Source organism: Saccopteryx leptura, chromosome 6 (assembly GCF_036850995.1).
Source record: "Saccopteryx leptura isolate mSacLep1 chromosome 6, mSacLep1_pri_phased_curated, whole genome shotgun sequence".
In the NCBI taxonomy this organism is placed as follows: Eukaryota; Metazoa; Chordata; class Mammalia; order Chiroptera; family Emballonuridae; genus Saccopteryx; species Saccopteryx leptura.
Window position 1 is genome coordinate 129,228,841 of NC_089508.1, and position 17,493 is coordinate 129,246,333.

The following is a 17,493-nucleotide window of genomic DNA, read 5'->3' on the forward strand; positions in this document are numbered from 1 at the left end:
TTAATTGATTTTAGAGAGGAAGGGAGAGACAAAGAAACATCGATTTGTGATTCCACTTATTTATGCATTCACTGGCTGTTTCCTATATGTGCCCTGACCAGGGATCAAACCCATAATCTTGATGATCAGGACGACACTCTAAACAACTGAGCTACCCGGCCTGGGCCGGTACAGTGAGAATTTTCTCTAAAGGACAGCTTCTGGGGTTTCCTGCTTTATACAATCTTCAGAGGAGCAGCCAGGCCTTTCTCTAGCTCCTAACTTTAAAAAAAAAAACACTTAGCTTACAATTTCATGTTTTACTTATGTTTCCCTTTATCATTATCTTCCTCTTTTTTAAAAATGACATATTATAGAAAGTTTGGGAGAGAAAAAAAAATAACCTTTGGAACCTAATTGTTCCGAAGTGACTTGCAGCTGCTACATAAACTCCTGAGCTTGGTTTCCTCGATGCTAAGGGCGAGATAAGCACTGAGATATGAGACTGACTCAACTGGTTCTTTACACACACACACACACACACACACACGTGTTCATGCACACCAAGGTGTGCATCGGAGGGGGCACATGCAGCACCATGGTCTTCTATTTCAGGAATAAGGGAGAACTGGTGTACTTGTACGTATACAAAAGGATGCATTTCTGTGGTTATTTCCCAAGCACTGTTTTTCTAAACACAGGAGAAGGAAACTACCAGATGTCCATCAGTAGGGGGCTGTTTAGATTATGTCATGAACTATCCATTCAATGGATTACCTGGCACTTTATGAACTGATGCAGCTCTCTGAAAAAACCACTGTTAACTATGGCCCTGGCTGGGTAGCTCCATCAGAGAGTCATCCTACAGTCAGGGCACATACGGGAAGCAACCAATGGATGCACAACTAAGTGGAACGAAATGACTGTTTCCCTCTCTCTCTCTCTCCCCACTTTCTTTGTCTCTCTAAAATCAATCACTGGAAGAAAAAAAAAAAGCCTGACCTGTAGTGGCACATTGAATAAAACATCGAACTGGAATGCTGAGGTTGCCAGTTTAAAATCCCAGGCTTGCCTGGTCAAGGTACATATGAGGAGCAACTACCATAAGTTGACACTTCCTGCTCCTCCCGCCCAACCCTTTCTCTCTCCTCTTTCTAAAATCAATTATTTTAAACAATAAAATAAATGTACAGGACAGTGTACTATACATGCTACTTTTAAGAAATGTCACTACACACTTGCTCATATTGCAGAGAATATCTTTGCAAGGACACACAAGGAACTAATAATATGGGAGAACAATTGGTTGGCTAGTGGACAAAATCAGGAGGAAAACTTTACCAATTATTTTGCAACAGGTAATACATTCCTTATATGAATGCACAGTTCAAAATTCAAAATACATTATAATTTTTTTTTTGTATTTTTTTTTTTTTGTATTTTTCTGAAGCTGGAAACGGGGAGAGACAGAGACTCCCGCATGCGCCCGACCGGGATCCACCCAGCACGCCCACCAGGGGGCGACGCTCTGCCCACCAGGGGGCGTCGCTCTGTTGCGACCAAAGCCATTATAGCGCCTGGGGCAGAGGCCAAGGAGCCATCCCCAGCGCCTGGGCCATCTTTTTGCTCCAATGGAGCCTCGGCTGTGGGAGGGGAAGAGAAAGACAGAGAGGAAGGAGAGGGGGAGGGGTGGAGAAGCAGATGGGTGCTTCTCCTATGTGCCCTGGCCGGGAATCGAACCCGGGACTTCTGCACGCCAGGCCGACGCTCTACCACTGAGCCAACCGGCCAGGGCAACGTTATAATTTTTTTAAAGGGAGAAATGAGGGTGATCTGAGAATGTCACCTGCAAGTAACCCAGAGGCTATGGGGAACCATTTCTGCTGAATACACACAGTGATGCAGCACTAGCAAAATGCAGATGGTGCAGAAGCTGTGCAGCTGTTAATAGCATCTCTTGGCCCTGGCCAGTTGGCTCAGTGGTAGAGCATCAGCCAGTGTGTGGATGTCTCAGGTTCAATTCTTGGTCAGGGCACACGGGAGAAATGACTATCTGCTTCTCTACCCCACCCCCTCTCACTTCTCTCTATCTCTTCTCCTCCCGCAGCCATGGCTTGAGTGGAACGAGTTGGCCTCAGGTGCTGAGGACAGCTCCATGGCCTCCACCTCAGGCATTAAGAAGATCTCTGTGGCTGAGCAGAGGAGCAACGCCCCAGATGGGCAGAGCACAGCCCCCTAGTGAGCTTGCCAGGTGGATCCCAGTCGGGTGCATGTGGGAGTCTGTCTCTCTGCCTCCCCTCCTCTCACTGAATAAAAAAAAAAAAAATTGTATCTCTTGATTTTCAATTTCTATTTTTTTTTTTTATAGAGACACAGAGAGGGATAGACAGGGACAGACAGACAGGAACGGAGAGATGAGAAGCATCAATCATTAGTTTTTCGTTGCACGTTGCGACACTTAAGTTGTTCATTGATTGCTTTTTCATATGTGCCTCGACCATAGGCCTTCAGCAGACTGAGTAACCCCTTGCTCAAGCCAGCGACCTTGGGTCCAAGCTGGTGAGCTTTTGCTCTAACCAGATGAGCCCGCACTCAAGTTGGCAACCTTGGGGTCTCAAACCTGGATCCTCTGCATTCCAGTCTGATGTTCTATCCACTGCGCCACTGCCTGGTCAGGAAATTTTCGATTTCTTTTTTTAATTATTTATTTATTTATTTATTTTAGAGAGGAGAGAGAGAGAGAGAGAGAGAGAGAGAGACAGAAAGGGGGGAGGAGCAGGAAGCATCAACTCCCATATGTGCCTTGATCAGATAAGTGCAGGGTTTTGAACCAGCGACCTCAGCACTCCAGGTCGATGCTTTATCCACTGGGCCACCACAGGTCAGGAGATTTTCAATTTCTTAACTGATTACCCAGAAGAAGCCCATGCTGCATTGAGAATAAAAGGACAGGCTTAGCCCTGGCCAGATGGCTCAGTTAATTAGGGCATCATCCCAAAGCACAGAAATTGCAGGTTCAATCCCTGGTCAGGGTGCATACAGGAACAGATCAATGTTCCTGTCTTTCTCTCTCCATTCCTATCTCATTAAAATCAATCAATTTTTTTTAATTATTATTTTTTACAGAGACAGAGTCAGAGAGAGGGATAGACAGACAGGAACAGAGAAGGATGAGAAGCATCAATCATCAGTTTTTCGTTGCAACCCCTTAGTTGCTCATTGATTGCTTTCTCATATGTGCCTTGACCATAGGCCTTCAGCAGACCGAGTAACCTCTTGCTTGAGCCAGCGACCTTGGGTCCAAGCTGGTGAGCTTTGCTCAAACCAGATGAACCTGCGTTCAAGCTGGCGACCTCGTGGTCTCGAACCCAGGTCCTCCGCATCCCAGTCCAACGCTCCATCCACTGTGCCACTGCCTGGTCAGGCAATTTTTCTTTTTAAAGGACAAGCCCTGCCTTCAGAGCAGCCAGCCTCAAACACTCCAATTCTGCTTTTTCCCTGTGCTCATCTTGGCACTGAGAATTATGTGTGTGGAAGACATTTCCTCAGCTTTTCGGGGAAGTATTTGTCTGGAACCCCAAGGGCTCCACAGAAACATTTGGGCTGCAGGCAGACAGGAAGACCACGTCAATGCCAAGATCCAGAGTGTGGGAGAAGCTACACAGAGAATGTGGGGAGTGGAAATCTGGGTGTGATTTTCACAAGTACTGCTGCCAGAAATAAAAAAAGGAAAATTTAACCAAATAACTGAACTTTTACTTTCAAACTTCCTCATCTTTTCACAAGCTCTGGGTGTAAAGGATATCTACATCTGCCAGGAATTACTCCTCCCAACCTCAAGCCACAGAATCAACCTACAAAGGGTCTACTTTGCAGGGGGTTCTCCCAAGGCAAGCCTAGAGCCTCCTGAACAGTTCACCGTGCCCAGCCTGCAGAAAACAACCAGGGGGTTAAAGCATCCCTTACAATTTCTGCAGTTCCAACAACTGGTGGCGCCGCTCACTCTGCTCCAAGGTACTGTACTTGGACTTGTACTGGGCCAAGCGGGGGTGGGGGGCAGCTGTGCTATTCAGATCTTGAGACACAGAAAAGCTACCAGCCAGAGCTTGACTCAGCTCTTCCATTTTCCCTACAAAGGAAAACATAAGAAAATGGTCCATTCATTTCATATTATCTCCTGTGTATATAGACAGTTATAACGTAACATGATGGCCCTAGCCAAGTGGCTCAGTTGGTTATCTACCCCATACAACAAGGTTGCAGGTTCTATCCCTGGTCAGAGTATATACAAGAAACAACCAATGGAAAAAAAAAAACAAAAACAACCAATGGATGCACAACTAAGTGGAACAACAAATTGATCTCTCCTTCTTTCTAAAATCAATCAATACATTTTATTTATTGATTTATTTTATTGAGAGGCAGGGAGGCAGAGAGACAGACTCCTGCATGTGCCCTGATGGGGATCCACCTGGCAAGCTCCCTACCAGATGATGCGCTCTGCCCATCTTGGGCTGTTGCTCTGTTGCTCAGCAACCGAGCTATTTCAGTGCCTGAGGTGAAGCCATGGAGCCATCCTTAGCACCCAGAGCCAACCTGCTTGAATCAACCACCAATTGAGCCATAGCTGCGGAAGAAGGAGAGAGGGAGAGAGAGAGAGAGGGAAAAAGGGAGTGAGGGAGAGAGGGAGAGAGAGAGAAAGAAGGGGAGGGAGAAGGGTGGAGAAGCAGATGGTCGCTTCTTCTGTGTACCCTGACCTGGAATTGAACCCAAGATTTCCACACGCTGGGCCAACACTCTACCACTGAGCAAACCAGCCAGGGCCATTAAATTTATTTTTTTTAAATGTAGCATGTCTATATTCCTAAAAAGCCTCACTTAATCCAAAATCATAAGTTTCCATGAGAAAAACAAAAGTTATGGATAGAGTTACAGATGAGCAATTATATCATTTTCTTCAGCTATTTCAGCAATGACACTTCTGACAGTTGGGTGTATGTGTATAGATATAAACTTAAATGTTAGTCATTAAGCAAATTCACTTTGTGACTGAATCTAACTTCTGTTTTTGCCATCCATCACCAGGGGTCCTGTCATCAATTCTTACTTACCGTCACTGCTAACCAGTCATGTAATCAAGTACCTAATTCTTTTTCTGAATATTTCTACATACTCATTAACTCATAACTTTCTGATGCAAATTTTATCCAATTGATTAACTCTAATATATGTCAACCCACTTTAAGAAAAATTTTTTTTTTTGTATTTTTCTGAAGTTGGAAACGGGAAGGCAGACAGACTCCCGCTTGCGCCCAACCGGGATCCACCCAGCATGCCCACCAGGGGGTGATGCTCTACCCATCTGGGGCGTCACTCTGTTGCGACCAGAGCCATTCTAGCATCTGAGGCAGAGGCCATGGAGCCATCCTCAGCGCCCGGGCCAACTTTCCTCCAATGGAGCCTTGGCTGCAGGAGGGGAAGAGAGACAGAGAGGAAGGAGAGGGGGAGGGGTAGAGAAGCAGATGGGCGCTTCTCCTGTGTGCCCTGGCCGGGAATCAAACCCGGGACTCCTGCATGCCAGACCGAGGCTCTACCACTGAGCCAACCGGCCAGGGCCACTTTAAGAAAATTTAGCTCCAGGCCTTGGCTGTTTGGCTCAGCGGTAAAGCATAGGCTTGGCATGTGGGAGTCCCAGGTTCAATTCTGGGTCAGGGAACACAGAAGCAACTATCTGCTTCTCCACCCCTCCTCCTCTCTCTTTCTTCTTCTCCTGCAGCCATGGCTCGATTTGAGCAAGTTGGCCCTGGTCACTGAGGATGGCTCCATAGCCTTGCCTCACCCCCTGAAATAGCTCAGTTGCTGAGCAACATATTAGCAGCCCCAGATGGGCAGAGCATCACCTGGTAGGGGGCTTGCTGGGTGGATCCGGGTTGGTGCACATGCGGGAGTCTGTCTCTCTGCCTCCCTGCCTCTATAAAAGAAAAAAAAAAAAAAGAAAATTTAGCCCAGGAGAAACACTGTTTCCTGGGCCCCTTGAGAAGCCAAAAACCCAAACCTGACTGTTAATTTCTAATTTTATAAGTTTTTTTTTGTTTGGAGTGGGCAGAAGGAAGGTTATAGGACTATCTATGTAGGATTCATTTGAAAAATGGTAGCTAAAAAAGAAAAAAAAAGAAAAAGAAACATGATAGCTAGAATGTGGAAGGCTGTCTACCAGCTAATAACATAGGCTTTAGCCATGTGAAGGACTGACATATGGTGCATTTGGGAGAACAGAGTGGCTGCCCCTAAAGAACAAAAGTGGGGAGAAAGAGGTGAACTCGCATTTCATTCACTCTCCTGTGAATAAAGGTATGAGGAGGCACGGGGCTTACGCAAGGGTTACAGGTGTGCCTCAGAAAGTAAGAAAATGGGAACATCTGAGAGAAGTCCGATTCCCAGCTGGGCTAGCCGAACCCTTCCATTCTGTGGGCACCACAGTGCCTGCCCTCCAGCGGAGTCAGCTCCTACTTCTGAGCACCAAAACCAACAAGTTCATTCCAGAGGCTCTATAGTTAACAATACAACATTATGGGCCTCTACTTGGCAATGAGTCACTTTATATTGCATAGATTTTAAAAAAAATTTCTCTTAAGTGACAAGTGGGGAGGCAGAGAGACAGACTCCTGCATGAGCCTGGACTGGGCTCCACTGGTGAGCCCCCTGCCTGGCAATGCTCTGCCCACCTGGGGCTACTGCTCCATTGCTCGGCAACAGCTACTTTAGCGCCTGAGGCGGAGGCCATGGAGCCATCCTCAGCACTGGGTCAACTTTGCTCCAACCAAGCCATGGCTGCAGAAGGGGAAGAGAGAATGGAGAGGGGAAGGGGTGGAGAAGCAGATGGATACTTCTCCTGTGTGCCCTGACGGGTAATGGAACCCGGGACCTCCACAACCCAGGTTGACACTACCACTGAGCCAACCAGGGCACACTGCACACTTGATATCAATTTTTTTCTTAATTTGCTGCATTAAATTTTGTGTGTGTGTGTGTTAGAAACACAGAGAGAAACAGATGGGGACAGACAGGCAGGCAGGGAGAGAGATGAGAATTCTTCATCTTCAATTCTTTGTTGGGGCATCTTAGTTGTTCATTGATTGCTTTCTCATATGTGCCTTGACGGGGAGGGGGGGGGCTACAGCAGAGTGAGTGACCCCTTGCTCAAGCCAGTGACCTGGGGCTCAAGCTGGTGAACCTTGCTCAAACCAGACAAGCCCACGCTCAAGCCGGTGACCTCGGGGTTTTGAACCTGGGTGCTCTGCGTTCCAGTCCGACGCTCTATCCACTGTGCCACTGTCTGGTCAGGCTGCATTAGATTTTTTAATTTCTAAGAAACTCTAAAAAAAAAAAAAAAAACACGGTCAAGGCCCCGGCTGGGTGGCTCAGTGATAGAGCATCCTCTACCCACCGAGGTCCCAGGTTCCATCCCTGGTCGGGACACATATAAGAATCAACCAATGCATGCATAAATAAGTGGAACAACAAACTGATGTCTCTGTCTCTCCCTTCCTCTTTTTCTAAAAAGCAGTAAGTTTTTTAAAAACTCACGACATAGCCTGACCTGTGGTGGCGCAGTGGGATAAAGCGTCAACCTGGAACGCTGAGGTTGCCCAGTCAAGGCACATATGGGAGTTCATGCTTCCTGCTCCTCCCCTTTCTCTCCCCCCCCCAAAAAAATCAATAAATAAAAATAAAAACTCACGACATAAAATTTACCATTTTAACCATTTCTAAATGTATAGTTCAATAGTGTTAAGTCCATTCACAGTGTGATAGGGTTGCAGGTGGGGGCCATTGACCCTCTCCTCCCTTAAGTGGACAAGGGACATTGACAAACTAGATGTTCCTGATCACCTTCCCCAGACATCCAGGGACTAAGCTGGGTGTGGAAGGTCCCCTAGTTAATTTACAGTTAATCTTACATACATCACTGAAAGCTACATTTTTCCTTAATGATTACCAGCCCCCACCCTCAAATCCCCTATTTAACCCTACCTATTAGATAACTAGGAGGATGGGACGAGCCACGGGGCCAGGGCCCGACCCCGGAGGCTGCTCTCCCGTACAACACAACACAGCCCGGCAGGTTTCCTTTCATTAAAGGCTGTTACACTGGTCTTTCGGACTCGACTGATTCTATCACAGTGCTGTACAATTTCCAGAATTCTTTTCATCTTGGAGAAAACGTAACCTCTGTACTCACTAAACAGAGAAGGGGCTCTTTTTTAACGTGACCACTGCTGATGTTAGTGAGGGTGGTCTCAACACGCTGGGGATGCAGTCGGGGTGGCCATTTGTAGTTGAGGCTAGGTGACGAGGACTTGGGAGCCCTTATAATGGCGTGCTACTTTCCGTATTCTGTACTTCCATAATACAAGGCCTAAGTCCCGCTCTGCCGAGAACCACAACAGTCTCTACCTCAGCTCCAGACCGCGGGAGGCTCCCCGCGCCGCCCCAGGCTGCTCGCGGTTCTCTCACCTGTTCTGTGGCTAGGGCAGCCTCCGGGGTCCCCCGCCCTGGCCCCGTGGCTCGTCCCATCCTCCTGCTGCCTCCGCCCCCACTCACTCCCACTTGCCCACCCCGACCTCCGACGCCTTCGCCCATATCCTGGCCCGGGGTCGAGGCCTCCTGGGCGCCTCTCACCGAGCTCTTCTCCGCTCCCGGCGGCGCTATCCCGGTCATCGCCCGCCCCCCGCTCCCTCGAGATGAGGCAGCTTAGGCCATGCAGGACTCCCTCCCCCATAGGTCCGCAAGATTCCGGTCACCGAGGAAGTAGAACAGGGAGAGCGTGCCTGGGAAAGGACTTGGCGGGTCCCGCCCTGCCGGAAAGGCCTCGGCGGCAGGCGGAGCAGCCACGGGGACTCAGACCGGCGCTGAGTGGCGGTTGGAGCCTGTGGAACCCAAGTTTGAACACAGGACTCACTGGCCGAAGTAACAGTTAGTCGCGCCCCGCCGCCAGAGGAAGCCAATCAGCTGCCCCAGGAAGCCGCCCCGCCCCTCGGCCGCCACCGCCCCCCCTCCCGAGCTTCCGGCCCCTCCCGCCGTGGGCGCCCGACTTCCGCCCCGACTGCTGGGGCGGGCTGCGTCGGCAGCGTGTTTACGCTGCAGGTCTCTTGTGCTGGTTCCTGGGTTTCACCCGCACGCAGGACTGCAGACGCCTTGGTCCCGGGCGTGCGGAGGCGCTGAATGTCTCCTCCCCTCGCACTCCCCTACCGGTTTGCCTGTGCGGCTCCGGACCTGGTCACGGCCCGTTTGTTTGCGTGGGAGGCTCTTTCCTACTCGGTCTCGCAAAGGCCGGGACGCCAATCCTTTCCAAAGCGGCCAGGACAGAGTGCTCCGGATCCCCTCGCGGAATGACCTACACCTCCAAGGGGCAGTCAGGCAGGTCGAGGCGGTAGCACTGATCAGCCACAGCGGGGCGTCTGCGGGGGGCGCTGGTGACACGCAGAGTGGGAAACGGGAGTTCCTTGCCCTGGCTGCTTTCATTACCCATACACCGCCTCGCGTGTTAGCTCATGTAATCTGCGAGGAACAAGACAAGGACGTGGAAACAAGCCCAGAGGGGTTAAGGAATTTATCTGAGTCACACAACTTTTGAGCCATATAGTTGAATTTGCTTAATAGTTAACCTAGAAGTTGGATACTGCTATCCTACCACAAAGAAACTATACAAAATTGGCACACTTTGAACCCAAGGTGTGGACCAAAAAAAAGGGTGGGGGGATTCTATGGAAAGTAACCTTATAGGGTAATCTGATCGTTAATCCCTGAGTAGGTCATGGTGGATAGTCATGTCCCCTGCCTGTAACTTCTTTAGTGAAATACTTGAAGTCAGCCTTGTCCATTGTGCTTGTGCACCTAGGTTAATGCACCTTTGAAATCACTGAAGCAATATCCCTCAAATTATCCTGTCGGGAGCCAATCAACAACTGCTGGCTGACAAGGTCACAGCAGGAGAAGACCCACAACTGCTGGCTGACAAGGTCACAGCAGAAGAAGATCAAAAACTGCTGATTGACAAAGTCACAGCAGAGAAGACCAATGGCTGCAGGTTGACGAAGTCACCCAAAGGAGAGACACAACGATACTTCCCCCTTTGACTTTTTGAATTAATCTGGCCTTATATCCCCCCCCTTCTGGGTGTGTGCTATTATTTGTGGCACAGGGATAATAGTACTGTGCTTTCCCTGTAGATTCGTAGTAATTTCTTTGGAAATGAGACAGAGGGTGTGAGTTCCACAGAAAAGCCTGTGGGCCCCTTGAGCTGGGCTCATAGACATAAGAGGCTGGCTATGATATCCCTCGTAAAGGGTTAAGTCTGTAGGAGAATTCCTTCTTAATCATGTTAGAAAGAACAGATTGTGACTTGTGAATGGGTAGGAGGCAGTGGCTGTGCACAGAGCACCTTTCGGACTTCACTTAATTCAACATTTTTCCTCCCTAGCCTTTTCATGTGATAGAGTAGAGAAACATTCCTTTCTTCTTGCTTATTTGATCTGCAGATAGTGGTACACTCTGAGAAGAATAGAGTCAGAACTTAACTAGTGTTTAAATATAATAAATAAGTAATATTTGACTAGACAATAGTATCTTAGGTAAGGTATAGTAGAATGGCCCATTGTGTGGCCCAGGATGAGAGCGCAGTCAGCAAGAAAAGAATGTTTTACTAAGAGAATTGTCTTTTGACTAAAGGCAATTGCTAGGCTTTCTCAATGAGATGTTCTCATGAGATTTATATACTTTCCAAGATTCTTTGATAATGAGAGGAATGTAGGGAAATCCATAGAAGTAATAACAGTTAATGTCTTCTGAAATTATGTTGCTACTAGGCTATCTTGCAAGTACACTCTGTATATCTTTGGGTGAAAGCTACTCTTAATGTTATGTCAATTTCTTTATAGGCAAGCCTTTTAGAATCTTGTGAGAAAAAGTAGGACACTGCATAAACTCAAGGCCATTTACCTGAGCAAGCGGTGGTCCATTGTTAGTCCTTAATGATTTCGTCTGCTAATCTCTCTCTGCCCCTTGACTCACAACAGCAGTAAAGTTAGTTAACTATTAGTACTAATACTTTAAAAGCTTTTACCGATGTTGTTATCGCTATTCAAGTTATTTTGTACTTTGAATAATTTGCTACCTGGTTTGTAATTTATAGATATAAATTAACTGTTATCTGGAAACATGTAAACATAGTGAAACAGAAGCAATGATTAATACCATGTAATTGTAACTCAGTGTGTGTGTATAAAAAGGAAGCTATACTAGCATTTGGCAGAGATGCCTGGCAGTAAATGCTAACCAGAGAATAAAGAGAAAGAAAAGAATTCAGCTCTCTCACTCGATTTCGCTGATGCTGTCTCCTCCAGTGGGACCCCTGGATTCCCCCTGGGGCTGGACCCCGGCATTATCCTGTAGTCCAGTCCCTGCCTTGCTTCCTCCAATCCAGGCGTCCCCAAACTATGGGCGGCATGCGGCCCCCTGAGGCCATTTATCCGGCCACCCACCGCACTTCCGGAAGGGGCACCTCTTTTATTGGTGGTCAGTGAGAGGAGCACTGTATGTGGTGGCCCTCCAATGGTCTGAGGGACAGTGAACTGGCCCCCTGTGTAAAAAGTTTGGGGACCCCTGCTCCAATCCTTTCATTTACATCTCCTTAATTTCAAATGACTAATAAGATGCAAAACTGCTACTTTCAGAAGCATCTGAGATCTTGCTCCCTGCTTATGTGGTTTGTTAGGCTCAAATAAACTCATAAATATTCACTGCAGGCTTCTATATTTCTTAACCAAGCACAGGCAACAGAATTAAAAATAGATGAATTGAGCTTCATCAAAGTCAAGACTCTTGTACATAAAAGGACATTATCAAAAGTTAATACATAACTCATAGAATGGGAGAAAATAGTTGCAAATCAAATATCTGACAAATGATTAATATCTAGAATATATAATAAAGAACTACAACTCAACAACACAAAACAATATAATTTAAAATGGGCATAGGACTTGAATAGGCATTTCTCCAAAGATGTACAAATGACCATTAGCACATGAAAAGATGCTCAACATCCCTACTCATTAGGAAATGCAAATCAAAATCACACCATTAGGATGATGTTGGACAAATAAGTTTATAAATATGATATATATGTTTGCTCGCTTATAGGCTTATAGTTTGCATTGGGTGTGGGGGACAGGCTGTAAGCAGGCAGAATCCTTATAGCCTAAGGCTTAGTTTTAAAGCTAAGCTTTTCCCCACACCCTTGACTGTTGCATAATGTGGGGTGGTGCACTCTCATGAGGAATCCCATTATGCCTCAGATAAGTGACTTTGTATCAGAGACTTCCTTATTTGTATATTGGATTAAAGGTTTTGATTTCTATACTATAAAATGGGGCAGAGGAGCCCATGCTGGAGGAGAGCAGAGAAAGGCCACGTGGAGGATAGGAGAAGCAGCCAAGATGGTGGAGTGCTGAAGGAGAAGCCAGTTTGTGCAGAGTTTGTGCAGAGAGGAGATGGGGAACAGGCTGGTGAGGTAGAAACCTTTGATTCTAGGAAACTCAGATAAGTCAATGGCTTTGGGAACCCTGAATGGAAAGGGAAGTGTTTTCCCACTGTATGTATTTCTTGCCCTCTGGGTGCAAGCTAGGATTAAAGCTAATGCCCCACCAGTTCTTGGCTCTGTTGTTTCATTATCGTCTGTCCAAATCAAATGCGAATCTGCACGGGCCAGGTGGCTGTGTTGGTGGCTGTGGCTATTGGCCTTACAGATGATTATTATTAAAACAACAACAACAACAAACAAACCAAAAACAGCCCTGACCAGGTAGTTCAGTTGTTTAGAGCATCCTTCTCTCTCAAATTGTGGTAAGATGCCAAAGAACTGTAAAACTTAGTGTTGGCAACGCCATTTTAAAGAGGAAAAGTCAGTGTTGGTCAAATAATTTGTAAATATGATATATAGGTTTGCTAGCTTATAGTTTGCATTGGGTGTGGGGTACAGGCTGTAAGCAGGCAGGGTTGTTATACCCCAGGGGTCCCCAAACAACGGCCAGCAGGCCGCATGCGGCCCCCTGAGGCCATTTATCCGGCCCCCGCTGCACTTCCGGAAGGGGCACCTCTTTCATTGGTAGTCAATGAGAGGAGCACATTGACCATCTCATTAGCCAAAAGCAGGCCCATAGTTCCCATTGAAATACTGGTCAGTTTGTTGATTTAAATTTACTTGTTCTTTATTTTAAATATTGTATTTGTTCCGGTTTTGTTTTTTTTACTTTAAAATAAGATATGTGCAGTGTGCATAGGGATTTGTTCATAGTTTTTTTTATATTCCGGCCCTCCAACAGTCTGAGGGACAGTGAACTGGCCCCCTGTGTAAAAAGTTTGGGGACCCCTGTTATACCCTAAGGCTTAGTTTTAAGACTAAGGCTTTCCCACCCTAAGTGACTTTGTATCAGAGACTTCCTTGTTTGTATATTGGATTAAAGGTTTTGATTTCTACACTATAAAATGGGGCAGACCAGGAGCTTGTTCTCTCTTGGTTCCTGAGATTAGCATTAGAAAGGAGAGCAGAGTAAGGTCACGTGGAGGAGAGGAGAAGCAGCCAAGATGGCAGAGTTCTGAAGGAGAAGCCAGTTTGTGCAGAGAGAAGGAGATGGGGAACAGAGGTGAATAAGGCTAGTGAGGTAGAAACTTTTGATTCTAGGAAACTCAGATAAGTCAGTGGCTTTGGCAGCCCTGAATGGAAAGGGAAGTGTTTTCCCACTGTGTGTATTTCTTGCCCGCCAGGTGTAAGCTGGGATTAAAGCTAATGGCTCACCAGTCCTTGGCTCCATTGTTTCATTACCATCTTTCTGAATCCAATGTGAATCTGCATTGGTCAGGCGGCTGTGATGGTAGCTGTGGCTACTGGCTTTACAGTCAGGCTTTCTGTCCCATCCTTTCTTTGGAAAATGGAGGGAAAAGAATATAGCAGTCTCCTGACTTACAAGGACAACTTGGTCATTTAGTTTTAGTTCTCTGAAAAGATTAAGGTTATCTGAAGAACTTCCTTTCCCTTTTAATAAGAGACAAAATTTACAAACCACCCTACATTGAGCTTAGCTCTCCCTCCCTTCCTGGAATCCCGAGATTAACGTGTACCTCTAGGCAAAGGAGGAAAGATAGGGACTAAAAGGTTTATAAATGTATTTTAATACTGTATGTAAAATGACATCACCATTGTGTTACCTTGAAAGTTTTAATGTATTTTTAAATTCCCTAGAGCCAGTGGTAGTCAACCTGGTCCCTACTGCCCACTAGTGGGCATTCCAGCTTTCATGGTTGGTGGTAGCGGAGCAACCAAAGTATAAATAAATATATAGATTTAACTATATTAAGTTGTTTTATAAAGATTTATTCTGCCAAACTTAGCAAAAATTAGACATAAAGTACTTGGTAAGTAATTATTATTATATGTTTAACTTGCTGTAACTCTGCTTTATAAATTTTATAAAGTAAAATTACTTCCCTACTTTATAAATACTATTACTGTGGAACTGGTGGGTGGTTAGAAAATTTTACTACTAACAGAGATACAAAAGTGGGCAGTAGGGGCCTGACCTGTGGTGGCGCAGTGGATAAAGTGTCGACCTGGAAATGCTGAGGTCGCCGGTTCGAAATCCTGGGCTTGCCTGGTCAAGGCACATATGGGAGTTGATGCTTCCAGCTCCTCCCCCCCCCCTTCTCTCTCTCTCTGTCTCTCTCTCCTCTCTAACATGAATAAATAAAAATAAAAAAAGTGGGCAGTAGATATAAAAAGGTTGACTACTCCTGCCCTAGACAAATGTTAAAAGCTTTTTAATGATTAGTATCATGCTGTCATGCCCCCCCTCACCTGTATGTGTTTAAAGGGTATATAACCAGCCTCTGAGATATATTTGGGGCTGCACGATTTGGGTCAGATATGCCCCGTGATAGTCATATTAGTAAATCTCCTCCTTTTAATAAAACCCTTCAAAATTCATCTGGACTTGGTGTCTCTACATAAACCCACGGAAGTGAGGTACGGTAGTTTACAACAAAATCAATAAATGAAAAAATTTGCCTGACCTGTGGTGGCGCAGTAGGATAAAGCGTTGACCTGGAACACTGAGGTCGCAGGTTTGAAACCTTGGGCTTGCCTGGTCAAGGCACATATGGGAGTTGATGCTTCTTGCTCCTCCCTCTTCTCTCTCTCTCTTTCTCTCTCTCACTCCTCTCTCTCTAAAAATCAATAAATAAAATATTTAAAAAAAAATTTTAAGTACAAGAAATAAACTTAAAAAATAAATGGTTTTTTTTTTTTTATGTTTTAAATTTTATTGGCCCTGGCTGTTTAGCTCAGTCAGTTGTGTCATCTTAAAACAACAGGTTGTGGGTTTGATTTCTGGCCAGGGAACACAAGGGAAAGGAGCCAGCAGGGATAACTGAGTCAGCCAGTTATAAATTAACTACATCCCAGAGTAAATGGTTACTTGGAGCCACTTGCAAGACAAAGCAAGAAAAGTAGGATCTGTATGTAGCTAAGACCAGTGATCCAGAAATCCCTTCCGCTGTGGTAAGGTGCCAAAGAACTGTAAACTTAGTATTGGCAACGCCACTTTAAAGAGAAAAAGTCAGGCTTTCTGTCCTGTCTTTTCTTTAGAAAATGGAGGGGAAAGGATATAGAAATCTCCTGACTTACAAGGAAAACTGGGTCATTTAGTTTTTTTATTTTATTTTATTTTTTTTTGTATTTTTCTGAAGCTGGAAACAGGGAGAGACAGTCAGACAGACTCCCGCATGCGCCCGACCAGGATCCACCGGGCACGCCCACCAGGGGGCGACGCTCTGCCCACCAGGGGGCGATGCTCTGCCCCTCCGGGGTGTCGCTCTGTTGCGACCAGAGCCACTTTAGCGCCTGGGGCAGAGGCCAAGGAGCCATCCCCAGCGCCCGGGCATCTTTGCTCCAATGGAGCCTCGCTGCGGGAGGGGAAGAGAGAGACAGAGAGAAAGGAGAGGGGGAGGGGTGGAGAAGCAGATGGGCGCTTCTCCTGTGTGCCCTGGCCGGGAATTGAACCCAGGACTTCTGCACGCCAGTCCGACGCTCTACCACTGAGCCAACCGGCCAGGGCCTGGGTCATTTAGTTTTAGTTCTCTGAAAGAATTAAGGTTATCTGAAGGACTTCTTTTCCCTTTCAATAAGAGACAAAATTTACATACCACCCTACACTAAGCTTAGCTCTCCCTCCCTTCCTGGAATCCTGAGATTAACATGTACCTCTAGACCAGGGGTAGTCAATCATTTTATTTCTCTCGCCCACTTTTGTATCTCTGTTAGTAGTAAAATTTTCTAACTGCCCACCAGCTCCACAGTAATGGTGATTTATAAAGTAGGGAAGTAACTTTACTTTATAAAATTTATAAAGCAGAGTTACAGCAAGTTAAAGCATATAAAAATAATTACTTACCAAGTACTTTATGTCAGATTTTCGCTAAGTTTGGCAGACTAAATCAGTATAAAACAACTTACTATAGTTAAATATATCTTTTTTTTAAAAGATTTTATTTATTTATTTTTTTTTCATTTTTCTGAAGCTGGAAATAGGGAGAGACAGTCAGACAGACTCCCGCATGCGCCCGACCGGGATCCACCCGGCACGCCCACCATGGGGCGACGCTCTGCCCACCAGGGGGCGATGCTCTGCCCATCCTGGGCATCGCCATGTTGCGACCAGAGCCACTCCAGCACCTGAGGCAGAGGCCACAGAGCCATCCCCAGCGCCCGGGCCATCTTTGCTCCAATGGAGCCTCAGCTGCGGGAGGGCAAGAGAGAGACAGAGAGGAAAGCATGGTGGAGGGGTGGAGAAGCAAATGGGCGCTTCTCCTGTGTGCCCTGGCCGGGAATCGAACCCTGGTCCTCCGCACGCTAGACCGACGCTCTACCACTGAGCCAACCGGCCAGGGCTATTTATTCATTTTAGAGAGAGAAGACAGAGAGGGAGACAGACAGAGAGAGAAGGGAGGGAGGAGCAGAAAGCATCAACTCCCATATGTACCTTGACCAGGGAAGCCCAGGGTTTCGAACCGGCGACCTCAGTGTTCCAGGTCAATGCTTTTACCCACTGTGCCACCGTAGGTCAGGCTAAATTTATCTTTTTATTTATACTTTGGTTGCTCCGCTACTGCCCACCATGAAAGCTGGAACGCCCACTAGTGGGTGGTAGGGACCAGGTTGACTACCACTGCTCTAGACAAAGGAGGGGAGATAAATACTAAAAGATTTGTGAATGTCTTTGATTGTTTTACCTTGGAAGTTTTAACCGTTTTTTATAAATCCCCTAGACAAATGTTAAAATCTTGTTAATAATTGTGTCATGCTCCCCCCAAACTGTATGTGGTCAAAAGGTATATAACCAGCCTCTGAGATACATTTGGGGCTACACAATTTGGGTCAGATATGCCCCATGTTAGTCA

At 46.3% G+C, this 17,493-nt stretch overlaps 1 protein-coding gene and 1 long non-coding RNA gene across 10 annotated transcripts in view; both read right to left on the reverse strand.

The window, feature by feature from the left end:
- Positions 1–8,987, reverse strand: part of SNUPN (snurportin 1) — a 37,496-nt gene extending 28,509 nt beyond the window's left edge. For 2 of the 9 annotated variants that reach the window (XM_066342931.1, XM_066342925.1), the window contains exons 1-2: positions 8,662–8,765; positions 3,946–4,108 (exon numbers count right to left, since the gene is read on the reverse strand). In XM_066342931.1, the coding sequence (XP_066199028.1) occupies positions 3,946–4,108; positions 8,662–8,761 (263 nt within the window). In that variant the 5' untranslated portion in view covers positions 8,762–8,765. The other 7 variants (XM_066342928.1, XM_066342926.1, XM_066342929.1 and 4 more) reach the window with 6 other exon arrangements.
- The window catches only part of LOC136376674 (uncharacterized), a 285,392-nt gene that overhangs the window by 76,994 nt on the left and 190,905 nt on the right, over positions 1–17,493 (reverse strand). The window lies entirely within an intron of this gene.